Here is a 25,573-nt window from a genome sequence, read left to right as displayed (position 1 = left end):
GTAAAATATTTAGTTTTTGCACAAGAAAAACAATCCCTACCTTTTAAGTAATTCTACAACCTTGACTTATACAATGGACCACCCTCTTTTTTTCTTCTCTAAGACTTCACCCCTGAATTCATCCCTATTACCTAACTTCATTTCATTTCATTTGTTTCTTTGTTTGGTTGGTTTGGTTTTGCAAAATAGCAGACTGATCCTCCCCCTCTTTCTTCCTTCCCCCTTCCCCCTTTTCCCCCTCCCCATGTCCATCCATATGAACAAAAACAGGTACTTTTGAACCTCACGCCATGACATCCTCATACATTCCTCAAAAGTATTGTCTTCTGTTGAAGGCTGGAAATCTTATGCCACTTGTGTCTTTATTCAGTTCAGACTACAGTCACATTGCTGAAATTCCTTGAGCAAAGTCATCACTCTCTTCTTCACTGACTGTCTTTACAGCAAATGATAACACTGACCATGTTCTTCTTTAAACAATCGAGTGTCTTTTCCCCACATCACACATCCATTTTCCCAGATTGTCTCATGGATTCACTGTGCTCCAGAAAATGACATTTACTTTATGTAAATTGTTAAACTTCAACTGGCTACCAGATAATTTCTGTCTGAATGTCTTATAGGAATAACCAATACAGCATATTCAAAAGATTGGATCTCCCCACCCTCCTTCTTCCTTCTTTGCTAAAAACAAAGGACACCATTATTTTTGGATTTGTGAAGTCATAATCTGGCTCATACTGTCCTTCTCCTGTCATACCTCATAAATCACCGTACTCTATTAAATCTGATCACAGTAGAGCCCCTAGAATCATTCATATTTTCCAGTCCACTACCAAATGTTCATCTGTGCCTCTGTCATCCTTTCCTGGAGCTGCTGGATGAAACTCCTTATCTTTTCTCCTCGTCTCCAGTCTTGTTATCCTGCACTCTATTTTCCACCCTACTCCATAGTAATAATTTTTATAGTCTTTTTTTTTTTTGGTACCTGGGATCTAACTCGGGTCCTTGAGCTTGCGCAGCAGGCGGCAAAACCACTGAGCTAAATCCCCGGCCCTGTGGTAATAATTTTTAAAGGAAATTTTGATAATATCATCTCCTGAATCAGGCATTTTACCTGTTCCCCTTTACTCCATGCAAAAACGTCTAACAGCATGGTTGTCAAATGACCAAAAATTCTTAATTGTATGAGGCAATCCCAGTTTCCCTAGGACAGTTCAAGTTTATATATATTGTTCTTGTGTAATTTTTAAGAGCACTCCATTCTCCACTCTCAGGAGAACCAGAGCTAAAAGATAAATTATAGCCACTTTACTTACAGGCTCTTAAAATGATTTCTTCTTATTTTTATAGCCTTACATTTTACTACCCCTTTAATTATTCTCTTAAACTCCTGTCATATTAAATTCCTTTCAGTCTTCACTAATGTTTTGTCATCAGGAGACCTTAACCGTTAAATTTCAACTGACAAGACTACACCCTACTCCCATCATTGTCTAAGTAACCACTGCTAATCCTTTATCTCCCAGTCTAAAAATCATCATACCTTCTAAGACTTATTTCATGGCTGTGAAGATATATTTTTTCATAATTCAACCACTACTTATTAAATACCTAATATATACCACAACTCTCACGAGTATTCATGATTTCAAAAAATTAGTAAGCAAAAATCTGTAGCTTATAGACTTTACAGTCTACCATGGAAAGGACAAGCAATAAATATAAACATTATATAAAATAAGTAAATTATTTGGTATGTCAGAAGGTGATAAGTACTAGGAAAAAAGAAGAAAACAGAGCTAGTAGAAGGAATTATGAATTCAGGGAGGACTAGATTTTTAAGTGACTTGGTCAGTAGCCTCATTATAAAGATGGCAATTGGGCAAATACTGGAAGGAAAAGAGGAATTTATTCCTGTAGCTGTCTGGAGGAAAAGCATTTTGGGCAGAGGTAGCAATTATTACAATGAGCCTCTAGTGGGAGCCTGACTGGGTGTTCTTGCACCAGTGGAGTGGCTTTGTGACTTGGGACAGTGAGCAGGGAAAGAATGGGAAATGAGGAGGGACAGGAGGGAGGCGGCCAGATCACGTTGGGTTTTTAAGTCAAATGAAAATCATTGCAAGGTTTTAAGCAAGACAACCACCTGACATCACCTAGGTTCATCTGTATTTTAATATAGACACTCTGGTTGCTGTGGAGAGAAGAAAAATTTTTTTTTTTTTTTGATACCAGGGATTGAACTAGGGTCCTTGCGCTTGCGAAGCAGGCGGCGAAACCACTGAGCTAAATCCCCGGTGAGAATAGATATTTTGAGGCAAGTATCAGGGTGTTTCTAAGTAGAAATGGTAAGAAAGAGAGAATTCTGGATATATCTTGAAGATTGTAGTACTCTGGATCCCTTAAAGAAATGCAACTGAGCTATTTGGGATAAAGCATTTGGAAGGACTCCAAGATCTTTGTTTTGAGCTGCTTGATAAAGGAATAACAATCAATTGAGTTAGTGAGAGCTGTGGGGAATGCAAATTGGAAGCCAGGGAATATAAAAAGTTTACTTTGGAATACACCTGATTTCAAATGACTGTTAGACTTCAAGAGGAAGATGTCAAACAGGAAGTTAGATATAAGAATCTACATTTCAGGAGAGAAATGCAGCTTGCAAATCAAATTTTGAATTTCTGAGCATATATATTCTTCTAAAGCCATAAGACTAGAAAAGATCATTAAGGAAATAGGTACTGGAAAAAAAAAGTCTAAAGACAAAGCACAGATTTTGCAGCAAATCAACATTAAGCATCAGGGAGATGAGAAAAAATTAGCAAAAACCAGGGAAGATCCACCGGCAAAGTGGCAGGGAAATCAGAGGAGTGGTGTCTAGAGCATAAATAAGCCAGTTTTAACAGGACGACTGCATTATAAGCCACGTCAAATGATGCCAATAGGTCCTATAAGACAATGACTGGTGAATTAAATTTAGCAGTCCAATGATTCTTGTTTTGTGAGAGTTCTTTCCATAAAATAGTGCTGAGAAATGACAGATTAGAGTGGGTTGAGGAAGGAATGGTAAAAGACAAATTAGAAACACTGGGTCTAGAAAACTCTTAAAGGATTTTCCTACAAAGAGCAGCCAAGAAATGGCTTGGGAGATAGTAGTAGAAGTACAGGATTTGAGAAAGATTTCTTGCCCAGGGAAATGTTCACAAGAGAAACAGATAATTAGCTTTCAGAACTCAAGATACGTGTGTGTGTGTGTGTGTGTGTGTGTGTAGATAATGGCATTTATATTTTATTAACTTTAATATTACATGAACAATATGTCATATGTTGTTATGGTAAATAGCTTGATGCATTTTCATGGTTCATTGCTCTAGGTACCGTGGCCATAGATTTGCAAGACACAAGTTGCAGATCAGCAAGTGGTCCCACGCTGTCTCTTCCTGTAGAGGGAAGCAAAGAAATAAGAAGACCTAGCATTGCTCCTGTTTTAGAGGTTGCAGATACATCATCAATTCAAACATGTGATCTTCTAAGTGACCAATCAGAAGATGAAACTGCACCAGATGAAGAAATTTCTTCAAACTTAGAGTAGGTGTAGATACTCTAAGTGTAAGGTTGCTTGGCTTTGTGCTAATGTCCTTGAGTACTATATTTAGGTACCAGAGCAATAGTGACGAGGCTAATGCTCTAGCTGATGGACATCCTAGACTCATTCCTTCACAGTTGTACCGAAACATGTTTGGCCACTATCTCTCTTGACTGCAGAGCATTCTAAGCCTTCCATTTTCTGGCCTCAACATATTTTTTCAGCCTTATTTTTTTTCTAAATTATTCAATATTCATATATATATTATGTGTTATATATGTATTATACATATTTCTATCCCTAGGATATAAGCTGCATTTTCACAGTCATATTTTTATGGTATTGTGCCTTCTACCATAAATATCTGTTATTCCATGTCCATGTTGAAGTTTAGTCAGTTATTCACTGACATGCAAATGCAGCTTCCTCCATTAAGCTTTTCTACCCCACCTATTAGTAGTTATTTCATTCCATATGCAGCAATAATATTTTTAATTTATGAATAAAAGAAGTACTGTCTCCCTTTTTCTCAAAATGTTCAGTACCTATCAATGCGGTATTAGTCACATTTTAGCCTGAAATAGAATTTGTTTACATATCTTATTCCACAAATTATATTGCCACCAGAAAGTGGAAAGTATAGTAGTTCAGCACCTTAACTATAGATTTGACTGTAATCTGATAGATTTTATTTACCACTTGTACTGGTGGTGTACAAGTGATTGATTAAATGATCTGGCTGCAGTTCCTGACTGGTGAACTACATGTAACTATTACCTCACAGCATTATATGAAGATTAATTAAGATAATAGGGAAAAAGTGCTCATGACAATATTTTGTGCACAGTTTTCAACTAGTAAATATTGATTACTATTAGTGGTGGTTTCGGTAGTAGTGACATTGGTGCCATCAACTCCTAACGTTTTTTCCCGATATTTTTATATATCTTCAATTAAGATTGAATTTAATTAAAATACTGAAATATATTGAAACTTAAAAAGATCCCCTTTTAAAAAAATGCCACATGCTCTTTTTATTCACTTATTGTAAGAAACTTTGATGGATCCATAGGAAAAAAATCCTCTCTCAAAGAAATGAGTGTCTGAGACCTCAAATGTATTTATGGGATCCACGATGGGAACAGGTGGAGGTGTGCAAGTGTCTTTCGTTAGTGTGATTTTGAGGCACGACAGAAATTCTTTCTTTAAACCGCTAGAAAAATGGGAGATAGAAGATTTTTATTTCTGAAATAAAATGAAAGAGATATCGAAGCAATCGGGGAGATCACCAACTTATCAATGTTGTCTGGAAAAACAGTTTCCACTAGGTTCGAAGCTCATGATTTCTCAGGTAAACTGATTGAAATCAAGAGCTTTTCTGGGGTGAGGCATAAAAGAATATTGTTCGACTAAATTTATTTCCTAATTATAATTTATGTTTCTGTGTTTTAGAAGATCCACTTTTTGCGCCAATACAGCCAAGATATGCAAGTGGTTGTTTTGCGAACGTTAGCAAACAAACTAAATGTCTTTGGTAATATTTTAAGCATGATTGTTGCAAGAACTGTTTTTAACTAATTTACTCCCTTTTGGCTCTGCATTCATGACTAATGAATATTGATAGAGCGAGTCATAATAAGGCACTTCACTTTAAATATATTTTGTAAAAATTAACATTACTATTTGTTAAAAATACATCTACATCATCTAAGCTGAGAGTTGTGAAGTTTTCTAGAATGAAACTAGTAGTAAGTGGTAAGTATGATAGACTTTACATCATGGACTGTGCCTATACTTCTCTCTTGAAGACCAAATACATATTTATGCAATACATAAGTGAATAAGAATGTGTTAAAATAAAGATATACTTATAGATACAAAATTAGAATTTCATATAATTTTAAGTAACAGAAAACACTGTGTTGATATTTTTCAACCATTAAAAAATATCAATCCACCCTTGCCTCTCAAGTCTATAGTAAGCCAGATTGAATCCCCGAGTCATAATTTACCTCCCTTGTTATAAACTGTTGTCTTTATCAAAATATATTTGCAAATAAAGAGTTACTGATTATAACTTTATCAAACAAGAGAATACAGTCGCACTTTAATTTTCATATCTTTTGCAGATATGCTAAAGGCTACCCACCTTATTCTCCATATATAGGAAGTTCACCGACTTTTTGTCATCTCCTTCAAGAAAAAGTTCCATTTTGCTGCTTAAGATTAGACAAGGTAACCATTTCTTATAGCTCTTGTTTTCTCCATTAATAAAATTGCAGCACTATATAATTATAGATACTTAAATGATATGTACAGTATTGTGACTAAAGTATATTTATTTACTTTCTTTGAAGCAAAACATTTATTGGGTACATTTTAGATATACACAATGATAACACTCATCATAGGGAATTTGCACCTGTACATGATATATCCTGCCTCTTTTTTCCCCATTCCCCTCTCCTTGACCCTCCCTATATACAAAAGTTTTGTTAAGGATATTATCTTTTCAAATGTAAATTTAATTATTTGAAGTGGTTAATTTTACATTTTAATTTCACTAAAGATTATACAAAGGTTTTATCCTTCTACATTAACCAGATGGTTCAATGAGTTATGTTTTTAAGGGGGAAAAAAGAGGGACCAGAATCTCAAACTTATGAGTCCTCAACAGACAAAGCCTCCCCAAATCTCTTTTTGACCAGTTGTGCAGTATTCGTTTTACCATTTTAACTTTAAAAAGTTTCAATGTGGAAATCCTCTTGAAATCCTAAGAGAGGTTAGCCCCAGTAAGATACATAAAAGTGCATTTATGAATAGACTGGAAGCCAGTACACATCTCTTGCCTAATACCTCCTTTTGTCTCCTTTATGTAGTTCTTTGTTTGTGTTTAGATCATCTAAAGAAGCTGCTCAAACAAAAAACAATCTGAGAAATTCTGAAAATTCTAGTATTTTTATCTTTTTAATAATATAGCCAGTGAGCGATGCAGATAAAAACAAGAACCTTATATGCAACCTAGAGATCAAAGATCTCTCTAATTCTAGCCATGGATTTCTTTTACTCCAAAATTTAAAGTTAGAGTTAAAATCATAGCTCTTTTCTTAAAAACTATGCATTTTAGACAACTCATTCCACCAATAAACTTCAGTTTTCTCATCTGTAAATTGAATATAACTTTAATATGAATTTTAGGGCTCCTGTAAGGATTATATAAATACATACTTAATTTAATAAAGGGATGTAATAGCTGAGTGGAGGCTTAATTCACTTTGTTAATATTCTTGTTATTATTTAATTTACTTTGTTAATATTCTTATTTTACATGATAAACATGAATTTTGGTTCTTGCTATCATTCTTGAAGAAGAGTAAGAGAACATTAGAAAGTTCCCATCTCTATCTCCCTAAATTTGCTTATAAAATTTGTTCTCACATCTAAATGGTCATCGAGGCCCACGGAGATGGACAGACAATTCTGTCTCTTGAGGTTCTATTTTTGTTGCAGTCTTCATTGTAATTTAATTTTCTGAAACATTTGGTATTTAACTTCAGCTATGCATATTTCATAAGTAAATTTAGTAAATTTCAGAGCTATTCACCTGCATTGATCCTTCCTATGACTAATTTTTCCTATGACTAATATTTTTATAATATTATAATATTATAATATTTTTGTTGTCATCCTTAAAGAAGATACTTGATAACATACATTTCAGTCACCAGAAAACCTGGACTCATTTCTCATGGCCTTCACTTCTTTTTCATATGCACTTAAAGAGGAATAAATTATTAGGAGCCCAAAGAGTAGAAAGGATTTGTCTTCAACCAAGGAACCTGATCTATCTGTGAGGCTAAACTTTCAGAGATAAGCACTGGTAGACAAATAATGGAGGATCATTTAAGGTTAAAAGACTGTTAACTGGGACTGGGGATTTAGCTTAGTGGCATCGCACCTGCCTTGCATGCACAAGGTTCTGAGTTTGATCCCCAGTTTTACACACACACACACACACACACAATTAATGGGCTCTTTACCATATTAAAAAAGAAAAGCTTCTGAGCTTTGCTAGTTGGCAAATATTTGGGACTATTTGTGACAGAAGTAGCATTAGGCTGGTAGGAATGTCTCCTGTGAGTGCCTTCAGGATTTGGGGGTGGAATTGCGCATCAACTGGTATCTCTGAAGTGTATGTTTGAGATCGCGTTGTCTAGTACAGTCTGGTCTAGTGTCAGCATGCTCGTGTTTGGCCAAGATTCATTCTCTCCTGGAATATTCCTTGGTAATTTAACCATTTCTACATTTCCATAGAGAATGTCATTTTTTCTCTAATATATTTCATAAATATGAACAAAACATCAACCCATCACGATTCTCCTTCCATGACCTCTTCCTGAGTCACCTTGTTTCTTTATCTGCTCATATTAATAATGCACCAAATACCTTTCCATTGAAGACTTGTTGCTCTTGGTCTTTGCCATTTTTTGTTGCTACTTTTCATTCTTTCCAATACTTTAGATCTTTTTTCTATTCATCTTTCTACTTCCTAGATTATAGTCATTGAAATTTGTTAGTGAGATTTGTTGTTGACAATTTTTTCTCAATCATATTCTCCTTTGAATCGTCCATATTTTGCCTTCTTTCTTGAAAAACAGTTTTGCTTAGTGTCAAATTCCAGGCCAATATTTTCTACTTTTAGCACTTTAAATCTTCTTGTTCAGGTGAAAAGTCAGCCCTTCTTCCAATTGTGTATCTTGTAGGTAGGCTTTGTTTTTTCTGTGGCTCTTTCCCAGTTATTCTTATTAACTATGTGTTAGATAGTCTGAAACTATCTTCCAGGCCTTTTAATTTTTCCTGCCCTATTTGAATTTCTTCCTTTTCCTGGTTTGCATTTGGAGAATATTTTCAACTTGGCCCTGCAGTTAGTGCCTTCAGCTGCATCATATGTACAATTTAAATCATCTTTGAGTCATACTGTTTAATCTGAAAAGGTATATAGAAATAGATATATTTTTAAACATCTGCCTTAGGTATTTTAAATAGCCTCTTGTTTTTTGTTTATACTTTGAATGCTTTCTCTTGTTTCTTTAAACATACTAACCATGCAGAACTTATTATTATGAATCTAATTATAGCAAGACCTGTAGTCTTTGCAGATCTAATTATCTTGCTTATTGTTTGTTGTTTATTCATGATGTGTTCCTCCCACCAGTATTTTGTAATGTTTTATTGTGTAACAATAGCAAAGAATATTTCAAAGAGATTTAACTAGTTTCAACTTAAATAAATAAAAATAAATCAATATAGGGACATGTAAAAGTGAAAGACCAGAATACCAAAGCAGTTTTCCATGTAGGTATTTTAATTAAAAACACCCTTGGTATAGTAATATTAATTCCAGTGAATTCTAGTCTCTCAGGAAATAGCAAAACACCTAACAATGAGCATTGGCAATGTATTGTTCTTGTTTTTGTTGTTATTATTTTTATTTTACTTTTGAATATTTGCATCATTATGATCACAGTGCAGCTATGCATGTAGACAGTATTTTTCTTTTTTCTTTTCTTTTATAGTTCATCGCCTTCAGTTTCCAGTACTAGAAATATTTCTGAGGTTATTTAGTTATGATATTATATTTCTGGAAATGAAAGTCATAGGTAGATACTTTTTCAGTATAGATACCCAGCTGTCATCTAGCAGCAAGTTTGAGTGTGCAGCTGGACATGTGCATGCACACAGTGCTGACTCTTTCAATATCCAGCTTCATCCTTAATGATCTACTTGGCTACTCCATGCCTACCTGTTTTTCCTACCCTGCAGTGAAGATCTGGGCAAAGATAGATGTAACCATCTTCATACTTGTTACAAAATAAGGATTTATTGGGCGAAGTGGGAGGGGTAGGGGAAAGGAAAGAAGGGAAAGGAATAAATGTGAGAAAAGGAAAAAATGGAAACAAAGTTTTGTAAATAGGGAAGGAGGGGGGTGAAGGGAGGGCAGGGGAATGAGGAAAAAATAACAGAGAAACATCATGTAAAGGTACAAATTCCCAGTAATGAATGTCAGCATATTGTATACCTAAAGTGTACCAATAATATTAATGGATGAAAAAATATGAAAGTGATCCATTTGCCTATATAAAAAGCTTTTTTCAAGCTGTAAAATCTAGAAATGCAATAAGATAATGTTCACAATGTCAACATTCAATCAGAATTTACTAGATATATAAAGAAGCAGAAAAATATGACCCATAGCCAGGAGAAAATTAGTCAACAAAATTAGACACAGAAATGGTAGGGATGATAGGATTAATAGGCAAAGAACAGAAAGCCAGTTTATAAATATTTTTCAAAGAATTAAAGTAAAAATGAATATTTTAAAAAATAAAAAAGAAAATAAGGATTTATTTAATTAGGTTAATTTTGTATTTCTATATATCCTCATTTATTTTACCATTAGTGGAGTATAACAGTGGTATTTCTTTGTATAATTTTTCTTTTCTAGAGTTGCCAGCATAACTACTATGAAGATGCAAAAGCCTACGGATTCAAAAATAAACTAATTATAGTTGCAGCTGAAACAGCTGGAAATGGATTGTATAATTTTATTGTTCCTCTCAGGGCATATTATAGACCAAAGAAAGAACTTAATCCCATAGTACTGCTATTGGACAACCCGTAAGTATATTTAAAACTACATGAAAATGACAAAGAGTTTTTAATATTATATTATGTATACAAAAACAATTGACCTTAATTTGCTGGTAGTATTTTAAATCAGATACATTATGGTACACTATTCATTGGGAGATATATTCTGTGCTATGACAAAGTCATTGAATATAGTTATGTTTTGAAAATATTGCTTAAAAAAATCACTGGAATACTCTAAGACTTTTGAAATTATTTTGTAAGTGGTCATCCACTCATAATGTCATGGGAAACAGGCTACTAATATAATTAATGCAGTTTTTCTTAAATTAATAAAGTAGCCTGAAAACATTCTGCCAAAACTGAACTATTTTCTTGTCTTTCTAATGAACTAATAATTGTCAGAGAAGCATTTATTAATCCATTTTTATATTTTGTACCATGGAGCATCATCATGCGCTGCTATTGTACTACTGCTAAAACATATTCTGTAATATTGCACAAGTAGTGCTTTATTGCATGTATTGATTTTAAAGCTAATGGACTGACTTATTTTTGTTAAATAAGATTATTAAGTATTTCAGAAATTCTGCAAATACTAATATAGCTCACTGAATGCAATGGTCAAAACCATTTTTCCTAAATTCAGCCCTTTCTGTGACTGATAATTAATAGCAGGGGGCCTTAGGTCAAGATCATATTTTAGGATCCTTCCATTTTCCTCATCCATTCCAACACAATGTAAATTTCAGGATAAATTACATACACCAAATTCAGTTACTTTGTCCCTACTTTTAAATTTATCAGAAGTTTTTCAAAACAGATATTATAACTTCATAGTGTTTGTTTTTGGGAATATACCACTATCAAAATACTCACCAATTTCTCCTTTTTAGTAACATCTTCACAGCTGTACCTTAAAATTGAGCACACTTGTAGACATTATATTTGAAAATTTTGCAGGTGTGATGTTACAACGACTTTCTTACCACCTCTTTTACCGTAAGGAAAGGAGGGGCATTTTGAGTGAGGGGTAGGATTGAATAAACAGAAACTTGTACCCAATGTCAGAGCAAGGGAAAGTGTCTTAAAACAAATCTCAGGGAGAGAAAAATTGTTGTGAGATGACTACAACAACAGACAGGTTGCTACGCCAAGTGTCTTCTGATCACCGCCTTAATTCTGAAGCTTTTCTGAGGAAAGCTGCAAAGGAGTGGCTGGACTGTTACAAGAAAGCAGCTGAATTAATGATAAGCATTCAAATTTGGCAAGTATTGACTCTCTTTGTTTATAGTGTAGCCACTCCCCTCCAGACAGAATTTGCAAACTAAGCGTTTTCGAGGAGCGTCACTTTGGATGACCTGGGTCAGACTGGGTCAATTCAAGTCCCAGGTTACAGAGAGAACAACTGAAAAAGCTTAAGGAGAAAGAAATTGAACTGCGTGTGTCATAGTATCCGAGCTGACAGCAAAAGCTCCCCTTTCTTCTTCTTTGTGTTATTTCAAGATAAAAATTCTTGTCCTGATGTGTAACTCTTCTCCCAAAAGTCAGTCTCTCCAAATTTGGGATTGGAGTTGTGTCTCCAGCGATCACATTAATTACCTTTCCTCCATTGCCAGGGCAGAATTCCTGGCACATGCAGCTTGAGGGAGGAGAGGCTTATTTAGGGTCATAGTTTCAGTCTCCAGTAGGCTGACTAGGGGGGAGAACAGCTTGGGCCAAGGACATAGTGGAGCAAAGCTACTCACTTCACTTCTGTTGAACAACACAGCGGAAGAGAACCCTAGAAGAGAGGCGGCACTTCCGCCAGACAGGCCCTGCCTCCTAGCAGCACGTTGAGATCAGGACGTAAATCATCACAGAAAAGCCCCACCTCTGGGAATGTGAGCCTTTTGCAGGACATTTTTGGAAGCCAAATCATAATAGCAATAGCGACTCGTCCTTTTCAATCTCCAGTCTTGTTAGGCAATGCCATCTCAGAAACACTAACTGCCCTCTTCTCACCTCATTATCCCAGCCAGTAGGAGCTAAGGAATCATTTCCAGGTGCACCGCATGTAGATTACAAAGTAACTACCGTGATCCCTCTCTGGTTTTGAATAAAGAAGTTAAAGAAATGTCTAACTCCAGAATGAAGGATTCCTTTATTAGGATTATAGTCATGTGATTGGAGAGGCTTAATTCCTTGTCAATCATGGAAAAATCTGAAAACTCGTCATTTAATTACTTACTAAATTGGCCTATATATATTAAAAAAATATATATATATATGAAGGGTAATATAATTTTTAATGCAAAAATATTTTGAAGTTGAAAGTATTCTTCCAAAAATAACTGACAAACTATATATATATAGTTTATATATGTATCCATGTGATGTATATCAGATAATATTTTATTATAAAAATATAATGTTCATCATAAAGAGCCTTTAGTAAAGCTAATATTATTTATTTCTATCCTGTTAATAATAGGAATCACTATGGAACATTTATTCCCTGTCAGTCATCACAGCAGACATTTTATTTTATTTTATAGCTTATCTTGATAAGAAATATATTCATACTATATAGAGACGATTTAGCCTTAGAGAGATGTGCCAAGAAGTTTAAAAACTCAAAGTTTACAAATTGCAGTATAAACATTTCCATAAACTGAAGGCCGAGTGACTCAAATACACTAGTCATTTTTATTTCACAGATGATATAAAACAGAATCAAAGAAGTTGTCTGACCTTTTCCAAGGTCAATTTTAGGGTTAAAATCTTCTAAGCAATTTCTAATTTATCATTGTTTTGGGTATATGATCTTACCTATCTTACAGGTTTTTTACTTTATATATATATTTATATATATATATAAAATATATATATTTCATTTGTCAGTTATTGTTGGAAGCCAGAATACTTTTAACTTGAGAATGTTTTTCCCTTAAAAGTTACATTACCCTTCTTAATGATTTACATTTTAGAATCCAACTGTTCATAAGAAGATACTGCTATTTGATTCTTCTTGTATGGTTTGACTTTTTTTCAATGTATTATTATATTAATATCTGTCATCATAATTTTGATATAATTGTTAGGTTGGAAATCTGCTCTGTAAAATCTGATAGCTTCCTGTGTACTTCCTAAAAATGTGTCTTACATTTTTATTTTTATTTGTTGCCCTCTGTTGACATTTATTGGTCAAGAATGAGGAAACAAAATCTAAATACCAATAAATAATGTTTCCAGAAGTTTTATGCAATCTTTTTTTTCCCCCTTTTAAACACCAAGGTACCTATTCCTCTGGAATTGCTAGTATTTTGCAATTTATCTTATAATATTACCAAAAACCTGGTGTTTCTCTTTAAAAATATTTCCATGCTCTACAAACTTTTACAGTGATAATTGTGTACACTTCTGTATTATTAGTTTTCATGTTTTACTCTATTTTAAATTCACATGACCATCCTGAAAATAGTGCATGACTCTGTAGGAAATTCAGTCAAAGGACTAATGAATACAATATAACAAAATTTTAAAACAACAGATTATAATTATGGAATTTTAAAATGTAAGTACATGTGGTAGTACTCACATGAAATTGATGAAATAACTTTTCAAATAGAAAGACTTCTACATCACAAATAAAAATTAAATAAAAGTGTCATCGAAAAACATCTTTCACTTAGTTTATTAGAGCAGGTCTGATTTTGCACAGCTCATTAGAGCTCCTGTCAGTTCCGATGGGTCTGCCATCTGTTCTGATTGTTCTGTTGTTCCATGCTGATATCAAATACTGTGATTACAGCCCTACCTTAAAGGTCATCTGTTCATCTGATAACATGAGCAAAGCAAATCAAAAGCTAGAATTTATTACCCAAAACTATACAAAGGTCAGGATCCAGACTTTGCTCTTAATTTTTACCAAAGTCTACTTTAACCTACCCATTTATCATATCAATTTTTTCCACGTATAATGACTAGAAAACTTCAACTGATTTTAAAAATAATGATAAAACTGTCTGATAAATTAGTGCCTTATTAGAGAAATTCTAACTTTGGGCTCAGACAGATTTGAGATAAAGATCTAAGCTAACCCTTTCTTTTGAGAAGCTTGTTAAATGTTCTTGAGTCTAAACCTCAATTTTCTAATTTGTAAAATAGTTAGGACACTTAACAGGTTCTGCTGAAGCCCAGTAAGATAATGTGCATGAAGCACCAGCAAAAGCTCTAACACAGGAAAGGCAGCCAGGGAGCTTCCTTTGCCTTCTGTCAATGAACAAAACAAAACAAAATAAGAGACCAAACAGGGTCTGGGATTTAGCTCAGTGGTTCCACCTCCTGTTTTTCAGGTGCAAGGTCCTGAGTTTGATCCCAAGTACCAAAAAATAAATAAATAAAAACCAAACAAGCAAAACACTGTCACTATTCACACCACTGGGTGTACTTCTGTGAGGACCTGATTAATTTTAAAAAGTAAAGTTTATTTTAACTAGTTGTTTTTAAACTTCAATATTTTTAAGAATAAACTATGCAAAAGTAGAATTATGAAATGCTAAAATAAACTAATTCATTTCTTGAATTAGAAATAATGAAATTAAATTTATTATGGTTATTAATTCAATGGGAAAGAAATAATGGTTTTGAATTCTGTAAATGATGCAAATTTGCAAACCTTTTCACTTAGCAATCACCAGCAATTTACTATTTGGATATAATGGCAATTTCTGAAGATTTTATAAGAATCAGATTTTAGGCTAAGTAGTCATTTTTCTTAATAGAATTACAGTTAGAACTGTAATGAGTGTGCTCATTTTTATTGTTTACTAACATTAGTTACATGTATGTTAAATTATTTTCATTATTACTGCCTAATTTCAGCCTGTTTTGTTCTATTTTGGTCAGAAAATTTTTTTACCCTACATCTATTTTCCTGCTGAATTTATCTTTCTCTTATTGTTTGACATGATTCTTTATACACAAAACAATTTTGATCTCTGGATTTTTAATAAACAATTTTGACATTTATTGCTTACATGTAAGAATTTCATGATGAACTTTGTAGTTAAATCTGTTAATCATTTTTGCCACTTTTCCTTAATGTGATTTCTAGATAGAACTTCTCTATTTGGAAGTCAGGTTTAAAAAACTGTATGTATTTTATTCTATTCCAATGATGATTTTCTTCTTTAATACTCAACTTTTCATCTGTATTTTGGGATGCAATATGAGAAAGGGACATCTATTTTTATGAGGGTTTCATGGTTTTGTTTCACGTTTCTCAATAATAATGCTTCTCAAATTAAATCAGTGCTTGCTAATTAACTATCTTCCAATGAGTGAAAAGATCAATTTATGTTACTCAATTACTAAGCAGATTCGTGTCATAATCACTGATGTCAATTTATGTAAATGTTTTGGTGAAAACATGCAAATGAAAAATTGACTTTTCTATACATTTCAGGTTTTCTTTTAAATGATTTTTCTCAATAGAAAAATAGTATTAGATATACCATATCTGTTTGATACGACACAGTACTTTTTACATTAAATAACTTTGATAGGAATTATATATTTATCAGGGCTAAAGAGACTTATCTTACTTTATAACATAGCTGAATTCGTTTGACAATGAACCACGCTACCACAATTTCAAAGCAAGTTTTTAGAATTTGGAAGATTCTTTGCCAACAGTAAATACACTGGTTTGGCAGAGTTATGTGTAACTAAAATTTATGAGTTTCCCAAACCAAGGCGATAGTCCTGGCGATCAGTTAGTTTTCATAATCTCCACGGGATTTATCAACCAAATGCATAGGTTAATATTTTCAGTTTTAACTGTAACAGAATGGTTGACATCATGTAATGATGGGCTTTGTCCCAACGATCTCAAAACTTGTAATTACACAGACAATTTTCAATGTCTTCCTTGAACTGAATGCTTCAGTGTTGTTAAATGTGGTTTTAAGATTGTGGAAAAGAGGTATGTCACAGTGGACAGAAGGTCAAAAAAGGTAGTATAAAGTAATTGAAATGATCTCTACCTAAAAGAATGTATTCTGAGTCATTCTTAAAAAGAGATTATTCTAGCCTGGATCCATATCTGCAATTACTAATGAAGAAATGGATCCAACTCTGACACATAAGTTATTGGCACTTGGAATACTCATTTTATCAGACGAGAACTATAGAAAAGTTAGGAACAAAAAATAAAATAAAATAAAAATAGTAGCCCCTCAAAAGACACAGCAAATGAATTTTTCAAACCACCACAAAATATAACCACGGCTCCATGCTTCTGGTACTTGCAACCCTATGTATGCGTCTGCAGTTATGAAGCATGAGGAGAGAGAGAGGAGGACTGTGAATTAGCATTTAGACTGGCCCTCCTAATTTTCAGAAGGAGGATATTCCCTAGGAAAAAAAGAGATCATAGAAATCTCTACCTAAGGTGCTATAAGATTGCTACTCACAGTGTATATAGCTATATAGTTTGTTGAAAACTATATATATGTAATATATCTCAGAAACTTTATAAAGTTTATAAACTCTAATTAATATCCATTCTGTGAATGTTGTAGAGAAATGATATCTGATACAAGAAATCATTCAAATTTGTTCCTACCTCTGTTGTGTTTAATAGCAATATGTTAGACATTGCAATAATGACTAAGAGCAAAAGGTAAAACTAACTTATAAACTATGTGATTGAGTACCCTTTAAATGAATCATGGTACACTTAGGATCTGTATAATATTGGGGTATTTAAATGACTACAAATAAATGTAGTGACTGGAGGGTTTTAGTCAAAATTATTACAGTGAGAACTATTGGAAGGTTTCTTATGCTCTGCTGTGAGATAGGAAGGTGCTTAAAAGGGAACAGTAAGACAAAGCGGAAAAGAGGTGATCTAATTGGGTCTAAGCATCTGGGAAATCACAGGTGCTTTAATTTCCTTCATTGAAAATTTCCCTCCTCTCCTATACCAGGTGAACTCCTACACATCTTTCCATTTTAAGTAACACTTCTTTGAAGTACTCCCTGCCTCCTGAGTGCTATGTATTGTTTGGCTTCAGTTTGAAACATATATTGCACTTTCCTGCTTTTATACATATATTCACAGTCCTCTGTATATCTTAAAAGCTAACAAGGTATTCTTTTAAAAATATGCCTGACTCTATGAAAATGTTTATTACAGAAAATCAAATCTGGGGATACATGTATGCTGTGCAAATAGATGGATGAATGAATAACATTAAAGTGAATACAGTATATTGAGTGATTTTAAGCTTTTAGTTTGGTGGTTCTTTCCTTGGTTATGCATATAAAACAGTCATGAACAAAGTTTGCTAAACAATATGTATTGAGTACATTAATAAACTAAAAGGTGAAATATTTTATTGCAATTTTTGGGTAATACATATTTGCATGAGCATATAGTCTATACTTACTTGGCATATTGACTATAATTGAGTGTATTGTGATTATATACATTCCTAAGAGAATATTGCTCTTAATAGACATACATAATAGTTACTCTGAATAGGCATTTGTACCCTATACCTAAGAAAATCATTTTTTAATTTATATTCAAAGCTTTCTCTGCATGAATAACTTTTCAATTCATCGATAGGTTTAGCCATAATTAAGGATACTAATTCAGCATTTTGGAGAATTATGCCATAATGTTTCTGATTTACAAAAATGAAATACTTACTTTTATAATTCCAAGTGCATTGTGCAATTCAAAAACACAAATGATATTTCCTAATTAATGTTAAGAAAAAGGCACTTAGAATTAATCTCAGCCGTATTTAGTTTTCGAAATGCAAACTAAGTCAACTTGCTTCCTTTCCCTAGAAGTGCTGCCACTGTTGTGACATTGTGTTTCATTTTGTAACCCATCTGCTACTTAGGCCAGATATGCATTTTCTGGATGCAATCTGTTGGTTTCCAATGGTTTACTACATGGTGGGCTCTATTGACAAGTAGGTGCCTAAATTTCTAACACATAAGTAGTGCAGTCTCCTGTGCTTTGTCCTGTGCTGTGCCTTGTTGCTGCATGATGAGAGTCATTGGCCATGTCAGTTTTTGAATGTCATATTGCTTGCATGTAGAGCTTATAAGCCGTATATTATGCTTCTTATGCAGTAATCTATTATTTAATTAAAGCAAATTTTGTTGCATGTCAATCTTGTCAGTTGTCCTCAGTTTCCAAAGCTGTTTCAATTCTGTGTCTTCTAAGTTACCTTATTGCTATTGTTATAGTGGCCTGAAAATGCACTGATATCATTAACATGACTTGTGTGGAAATCTCAAAAATACTTTAGAAATGCCAAGTTTAGCTTAGATTTCTAAATAGGAACATCTTAAAAACTTATTCTACTCATTTATCAGATATCAAACATTTAAAAATATTGTTAATCAAAATATATATCATGCATTAGTATAAAAACAAATTCTTATATATGCATCATAATGATGTTAATAATATATAAAAAGTAAAAGAACAGAGAACTAATATATCTGAATAATATGAAACATCATTTTTTATTTTTTAAATTCTAAAATTTACAAATTGAGAACTGTAGTGCTTACATACTTCCCTGTAGATGTTCAAAAAAAGTCTATAAACTTTAAATGTGTTTATTCACTGTGTGGATATATTAAAGGTCAAACAGTTTAAAATGTGTTTAGTCTCCATTCTACATTAATATAATTGACATCATTAGTTATAATACTAGCTAAATAACTAAAATGCAGTTAAATAAACTAAAATTACCATTTAAATCTTAAACATTTTTAACCAGTAATAAGACTTTAAAATGATAGTATTCTATTAAAAATTCATGAGAAAAATATTAAAAGATAAAGAATTAGCATCCCTTCTGTCTTTTCTAATATAAACCGTGAAGTGAAACTTTCTAAGTGAAATTATTAGTGTTAAAGAAAAGGAGAACAAAACAAAAAAAAAAAAGAAAGAAAGAAAGAAAAGGAGAACTGAGAGTATTAACTTCTTAGGGATGAAAAGGAAACAGGACTGGCTACAAATTGATAATTATTGAAGTTGCATGATGGAACATATTTCCATAGCTAAATATGTCATTCTCTTTTGCATATGTTTGAAATTTTCCTTACTTCAAAAACTCCTTTTAATGAATTCCGACACAGTCAAGGATGTTTCCTCACACTCGTAGAGTTCACCTTCTAGTCCTTGGAAAAGAGAGTCACAGTTCAGGACCGGAAGCAAAAAACACGAAAAGGGACGCACTGTCAACCCGGTTTTTGAAACGTCCTTTTCTTTTCATTCACATTAGCTTTTCTTGGCTGCCCTCCGGTGGCAAAATTGTAGAAGGCAACATATTGGAAGGAAACGGGTCATGTGGATGGAATTGGGAAGTTATAGATATGAAATATAGAAATAAATTGTTAGTCTATTAAAAAAAGGAAAATGGTTTAATTAAATATTAAATAAGTAGGAAAATAATGTTTTAAAATTAGAGCATGAAAAACAAATGAACTATACTTTTCAGGAATATCATTACAATTTTATATATTGACTGTTGATTTAAATGCATATTTAACGAGTATTACTATTTGCCAATGTTATGAGTACAATATAAGAACCAAAATTTTTGAGGATGGAATTAGCTGATACACGTGGTTATGTGTAGCTTTCAGCAATTTAACACAGCCATCTTACAGTGAAACTTTGACCAAGTATTAACTTCAGCTTAATTATTGCTGATTAAGCCTTCATCTTTTCTATCTTAACCCCTAACTGTATGTCTTTATTAAATCAAACTTAAGTTCTACCACTTTATCTTTTCCCTTTTCCAAAATAATTCTAATTGAGCGGTTTTTTTAATAAATGGGAAAGATATTGTGAAAGATGAAATATAAGATATAATTTAAAATATCAAGTGGTTTGAAAGCAAATGAGTTATGCTCTATAAGGGGCCATATCACAATCTTTTGGGGGTAGATTAAACTCAGGGCCTTGCCTATGCTAGACAAGTGCTCTACCACTGAGCTACATCCTCAGCCCCTGGATAACTCCTTTTAAAATGCATTTTAAAGCAGGTGTAAGAACAATTATGATGAAATTCCTAAATAAAAGGAAGACCCAAGTATTGCTAGGGCTTAAGCTTGAAGACTATCGTATTGATTGGGTGTTATGGTCCCAGCCCCTCATACCATAGGAAATTTATTTGGAATAACATTCTGTTTCCACAGTTTTAGCCATAAAATCTCTGCCACAGAATACTGCTCCTGATTCAAGTGAAATATTTTTTCTGGACTACTCCTGGGGATCTTGGACTCAAAGCTTTGGTAATACTCTCTCACCTAATAACAGAGTAAGAAATCGTACCTCTCGCTTTGCCATAAAAGAAGTGACATAGTTCATTCAAACAGTTAATGTGGAAGAGATCCTCAGAGAGCTGACTCTTTCAGAATCTAAGAAGGACTCAGGTTGTTTAAGTTTTATCCTTCCCATTTTAAATAGGAAGATGGTGAGATAAATCCATCTATCTCTTCTTATCTGTCTTCAGTCAACTCCGTAGAACACACTTCTTCTCCTTTAAGTTTAATCTCCCTTAACTATTCAGTTCCATTTTTTCTAGTTGGATAAAGCAAAGTCAGTGAGGACCACAGCTTTAAGGGTAGACACCTTTTTCTTTCGTTCACCTGGAAAGGGTTCCAAGTAAGGTGTTTTACAGCTCATGTGTTTGACTTTTAATTTTGTAATTACCTCATACAGCTAAATAAATCAGCTTGTTTGATCACTTGTTTAAACACTTGGTCTGGGTAATTGGGAAGCATAAAACTAACAGATATTTGTTCTCTGTAGAAATAATCTTTAGCTCATAGCTCTCACACCAGGGAATAATAAATTGGGCACAGTGGTGCATGCCTGTAATTCCAGCTACTCAGCACGCCGAGGCAGGAAGATGGAGAGGTCAAGCCCAGCCTTGGTAATTTAGTGAGATCTTGTATCCAAATAAACACACAAATAAGTAAAATAAAGGAACTGATAAAGATTTAAAAGTAAACCTTTCATAGTTTTATATTTCTTCATTAGGCTTGACAATCTAAATTAAGAATATCCATCTCTACTCTTACCAAAAGCATCATAGAAGTAAAAAAGTAAACATATATTAAATAGTACATTAACTGTAATAGTATACTATTACAGTTATTTGACATAGTATATTAACTATAAAACATAATTGTAACACACTCTTATTGCAAAATGGATCTTCCCAAATATCATATATGTAATTAATGAATATGATAAAATAAACATTAACAGAGATGCTCTGAGACAGATATCTAAAGAAATCTAAAGTTCCCTAAAGAAAAAACATTTTATACCAGTAGATATGCTATTATATTATAATTCCCATTAGTACCAGCCTATGCACCCACTATCCCAGCCACATATAAAGACAACTTACATACCTACAGCACCAAGCAGTTTTGAGCAATCCTTCCAATGTGGTGGTGATTTATTTAAAGTCCACTCTTCTCTGTTGATTTTTATCAAAGTCTAGATGATTTGCTCAGGTGTGGAGTGACCTTTGCTGCCAACATGGTGGTGGTGGACAAAGAGAGCACCATGAGTGCTGAGGAAGACTACATGGCGGATGCCAAAACCATTGTGAATGTGCAGACCCTTTTCAGGTATGTGTCTGTCACCAACCACGTCGTTGCCTGGATGCTAAACATGTGTGAAACACTTGAATCCGACTTGTCTGTGAGATAGTTACATTGACTTTATAGTCTTTCATTCATTCATTTGATCATAAATCATTTGATCACAAAACACATATTTATGTGACTGACACTGTGTAAGTCAAATATTTAACAGCAGATCAATAATTCTTTTAAATAGAATTATGTGTCAGTTTTCTTAGATAACTTAATACCAAATTCAAAAAATTATGCACAGCAGCAGTCATGTTTCAGGACAAGTTATTCCCATGTGGATTTGGGTTTCATGTCTAGTAGCAGTTCAGGTATGCAATTAGCTAAGATTGAAATATTGCAAAGCTATGCCCAGGTAATTTATCCAGCTTAGTAGTAAATTCCTTGTCCCCACTATTTTTATGTGTTTCATTAACTTAACTCACTAGTTAGTTTCATTGAACTAACTCAGATATAAATCCCCATTATAGTTATCATTGGTTAAGCGTGAACAGTCTTGAACAGACAAAAGCATTGGAGGCTAATCAGACCCCCAAGCACCTGGCCAAGGGTACAGCAGCAGGAATAAAAAAGAAGACAAGATCTTAATGCATAAATGAGGGTCCTAGGATGGTCAAAGCTCTTATCTCGCCAAGAAACCGTCTCCTGGAGCTGGCCACTATTTATTGAACATGGAGCTTCTAGAAGGGGTGAGGGACACTGCAGGGGACAGTGAGTGGAAGCCTCAGAGCACTGAGGTGAGCAGGTTCCTAGCAACAAGGGAACGAACCATTCTAGCAAGAACAGCTCATAGATTAAAGGGAAACTTATTTCTTCCCATGGATTAATTTTTGCCTCTGTAGGAGTTTTCTGTACGAGTCATGCTGCCCTTAGCTGCACTGTGGTCTTGCCATCCAAGATGTCACAGTGTCATGGATCATTGAGGCCTCTGCTGTGACCAGTGGTGTGGGGCATTGTTCCTTTCCCACACACCAACTGCTGGCTCTTCCGGCAAGCCATTGCGGGCTAACAGGCAGACTCAGACTTTTAATATGAAAAGCCAATTTACGAATTTGTAGCTCCCTCAGGGTGGTCTCCATCACAAAAGCACTTGCTATAAGCAAAATCAAAATTATTTATAAATTGGGAAATCTATGTCACTTGGAATCATGTGAAATTTTAAATACCAAAAAGATATTGAGTATTTGAAAAAGATTTTTTTTTGAGTTTTATGAGTGCACTGCATCAGTTGAAAGGAAATATCTAAGCTACCAAATTATGAAAGTAAATAAAATAACTCATCAACATCCGCTTTCACTCTACCTTCACACCTTCATATTGTAGCCATGCTTATATTGAGGCAAATTAACTCAGATTTGATGGCAAAATTCAGAGATGAGTCTAAAGTTGATTCTCAGGGCCAAGCTGGTGGAGCACGTCTGTGATCCCAGCACTCAGGCAGTGAGGCAAGAGGATCGCCGTGAGTTCAAGGCCAGCCTGAACTGCATAGTGAGACACTGTCTCAGGAACAAACGAAAAATACAGTAGATTCTCAGGGGGAAAATTTGGAGTATGGTTTTAAGAAAATTACTTTCTTTTTCTAAATCCCATTGTTAATCACAATATTATATAAGATTTAAAAATATATAATGTTTTAACACATGCTTGGTCTAATTATGATCAGTATAATAATCACACTCATGTGGCAGGATGAAAATGTTACATGTATTATAGGCACAAATTTCATCTGTTACTATCTCTTTTCCTAACAGCTCTACTTTGTCCTTACAGACCCTACTTTGTGACCTTAAATTGTGTTTCCTAACCTCATTGTAATTCAGTTTTCCTCATCTATATAATGTTGTGAGAAATATTTTGTTCACCTTGCAGTGTTAATGTAAAGATTAAAAATCAGATATGTAAAGAATCTATTCAGCAACTGGAAAATCTGTTCTGAATTTGCATTAGGAACCTCTTGTTCCAGAAGGAGAAATACATGGTCTGAAGTTATTATAATGTGGCAGCTCATTTAGAATAGAGCTAACTAGTTATTGAGTTCTACTAAGTAGTATGCTGAAAGGTAGTATAGGACATGTTTAAATATGACAGATACGTAAGCAGTTTTTTTCTCAAGAGAGTAGATAAAGGTAATTATAGAGTAGAGAATTCAGAGATGAGATTTATTTATGTGATTTATAAAGTAAAATCACTTTTGGATTCCATACCTTGCAAAAGCTAATTATAGTTTTACAAGAAGAGTATCCTGGTTTTTTAAAATGCTATTTTGTTTTCAATTTACAGTGAGGTTATTTCTATTATAGTGAAGTTTCTATTGATTTGATTTTTTGTAATTCTCTGAATGAATTGTCTTGATTCCGAAATAATAATAACTCCCCAACTTACTGAGAGATATAAAGGCTTTAAAAAATAATTTAAAACTAACCAATGAGAATAATTATGGGCAGATATACATGTGCCAGCTGACTGCAAAGGCTGCCTAGTCTGAGTATCTCGCTGAAGAAGTGACTTCCATGTGTTGAAATAATGAATGAATAACTTTTAATATCTTTACTATTAAATTTGTTCTATCTTCAGAAGCAGGATCTTTTAGAAATTATTTAATTTTTATGACATAATCTAAACTGAACACATTCCAGCAGAATTTTTTAAAAAGCTATTAGAGGGCCAGGGATTTAGCTCAGTGGTTTCGCCGCCTGCCTCGCAAGCACAAAGACCCGAGTTCAATCCCCGGTACCAAAAAAAAAAGCTATTAGATACCCGAGTTTCAAAGTGATTAATTCTGTTAGTTCCTTACCTACATCCTGTAAGGACATTACCAATCTTGCATTAAATACATGACAATATTTTCAGGAAAAAATCCTGTGAAACTTTCTGAAGGATCAATAAGTAAACTGTTAATCTATGTTAATCTAATAAGTAAAAACTGTTAATCTAATAAGTAAGCTGTTAATCTATGTTTGCAAATCTTGGCTAGTCTTATGTAATAAAAAAGCAAGATGTGTATACAGCCCTGTGATATAACAAATGTCACTGACATCAATAAGTGACACAGTCATGTAAGACTTTAGAGTTTTGTTTTATAGGTGCAGTCATTTTCCACATGCCAGATTTTAGTTCCTAATTTACTGAGACTTGCCAACCCTACTGTAATTCTTGCTGCTCTCAACAATGCTACACGAATGTTCTTTCCAGTATCTTACCTTAGTCTCCATTCTTCTGGTCATGGTCTTGACCTTGTATTGGGAATAATTTTACCTTCCATATTCTCAATATCTAGCATGCAATTTTCTGGGCATTATAACTTATTTTCTACTTAATTGTTTTTTCTAATATCCCCAAATCTTAGCAGTCCTTTGACCACCCTAGAAGCTATCATCTACTGATCTTATTCACTGTCTTTGGATAACTGATGACCTTTTTCCCTGCTTAAATTACAGGATAATTGTTGTAATCACTTCTGTGCTGAAAATCTCAGTGGAAAATTATTGATTGTTCACTATCAGCTAACACTGATATCAGCTTTTCCTTTTCACTTTTCCTTCTATTCCCAGTTTTCTGTACTTTTAGATTCTCTGTTTAGCATAAAATTCCCTAGAGGTAGATGACAGCATTCTATAGATGGGATTCAGTTTCCCTTCTCAGTGA

The 25,573-nt window shown here is 33.6% G+C and overlaps 1 protein-coding gene across 8 annotated transcripts in view; it reads left to right on the top strand.

The window, feature by feature from the left end:
- Positions 1-25,573, top strand: part of Kcnt2 (potassium sodium-activated channel subfamily T member 2) — a 394,041-nt gene that overhangs the window by 280,222 nt on the left and 88,246 nt on the right. For 5 of the 8 annotated variants that reach the window (XM_087193836.1, XM_087193839.1, XM_087193837.1 and 2 more), the window contains exons 17-21: positions 3,372-3,585; positions 5,713-5,818; positions 10,089-10,261; positions 18,136-18,207; positions 21,770-21,904. In XM_087193836.1, the coding sequence (XP_087049962.1) occupies positions 3,372-3,585; positions 5,713-5,818; positions 10,089-10,261; positions 18,136-18,207; positions 21,770-21,904 (700 nt within the window). The remainder of the gene's footprint in view (positions 1-3,371; positions 3,586-5,712; positions 5,819-10,088; positions 10,262-18,135; positions 18,208-21,769; positions 21,905-25,573) is intronic. The other 3 variants (XM_087193834.1, XM_087193835.1, XM_087193838.1) reach the window with 2 other exon arrangements.

Source organism: Heterocephalus glaber, unplaced genomic scaffold (genome assembly GCF_053883595.1).
Source record: "Heterocephalus glaber isolate CG9 unplaced genomic scaffold, H.glaber_assembly_v1.0 deba00001600, whole genome shotgun sequence".
Lineage (NCBI taxonomy): Eukaryota > Metazoa > Chordata > Mammalia > Rodentia > Bathyergidae > Heterocephalus > Heterocephalus glaber.
This window is presented reverse-complemented; position numbering and strand designations above follow the sequence as displayed.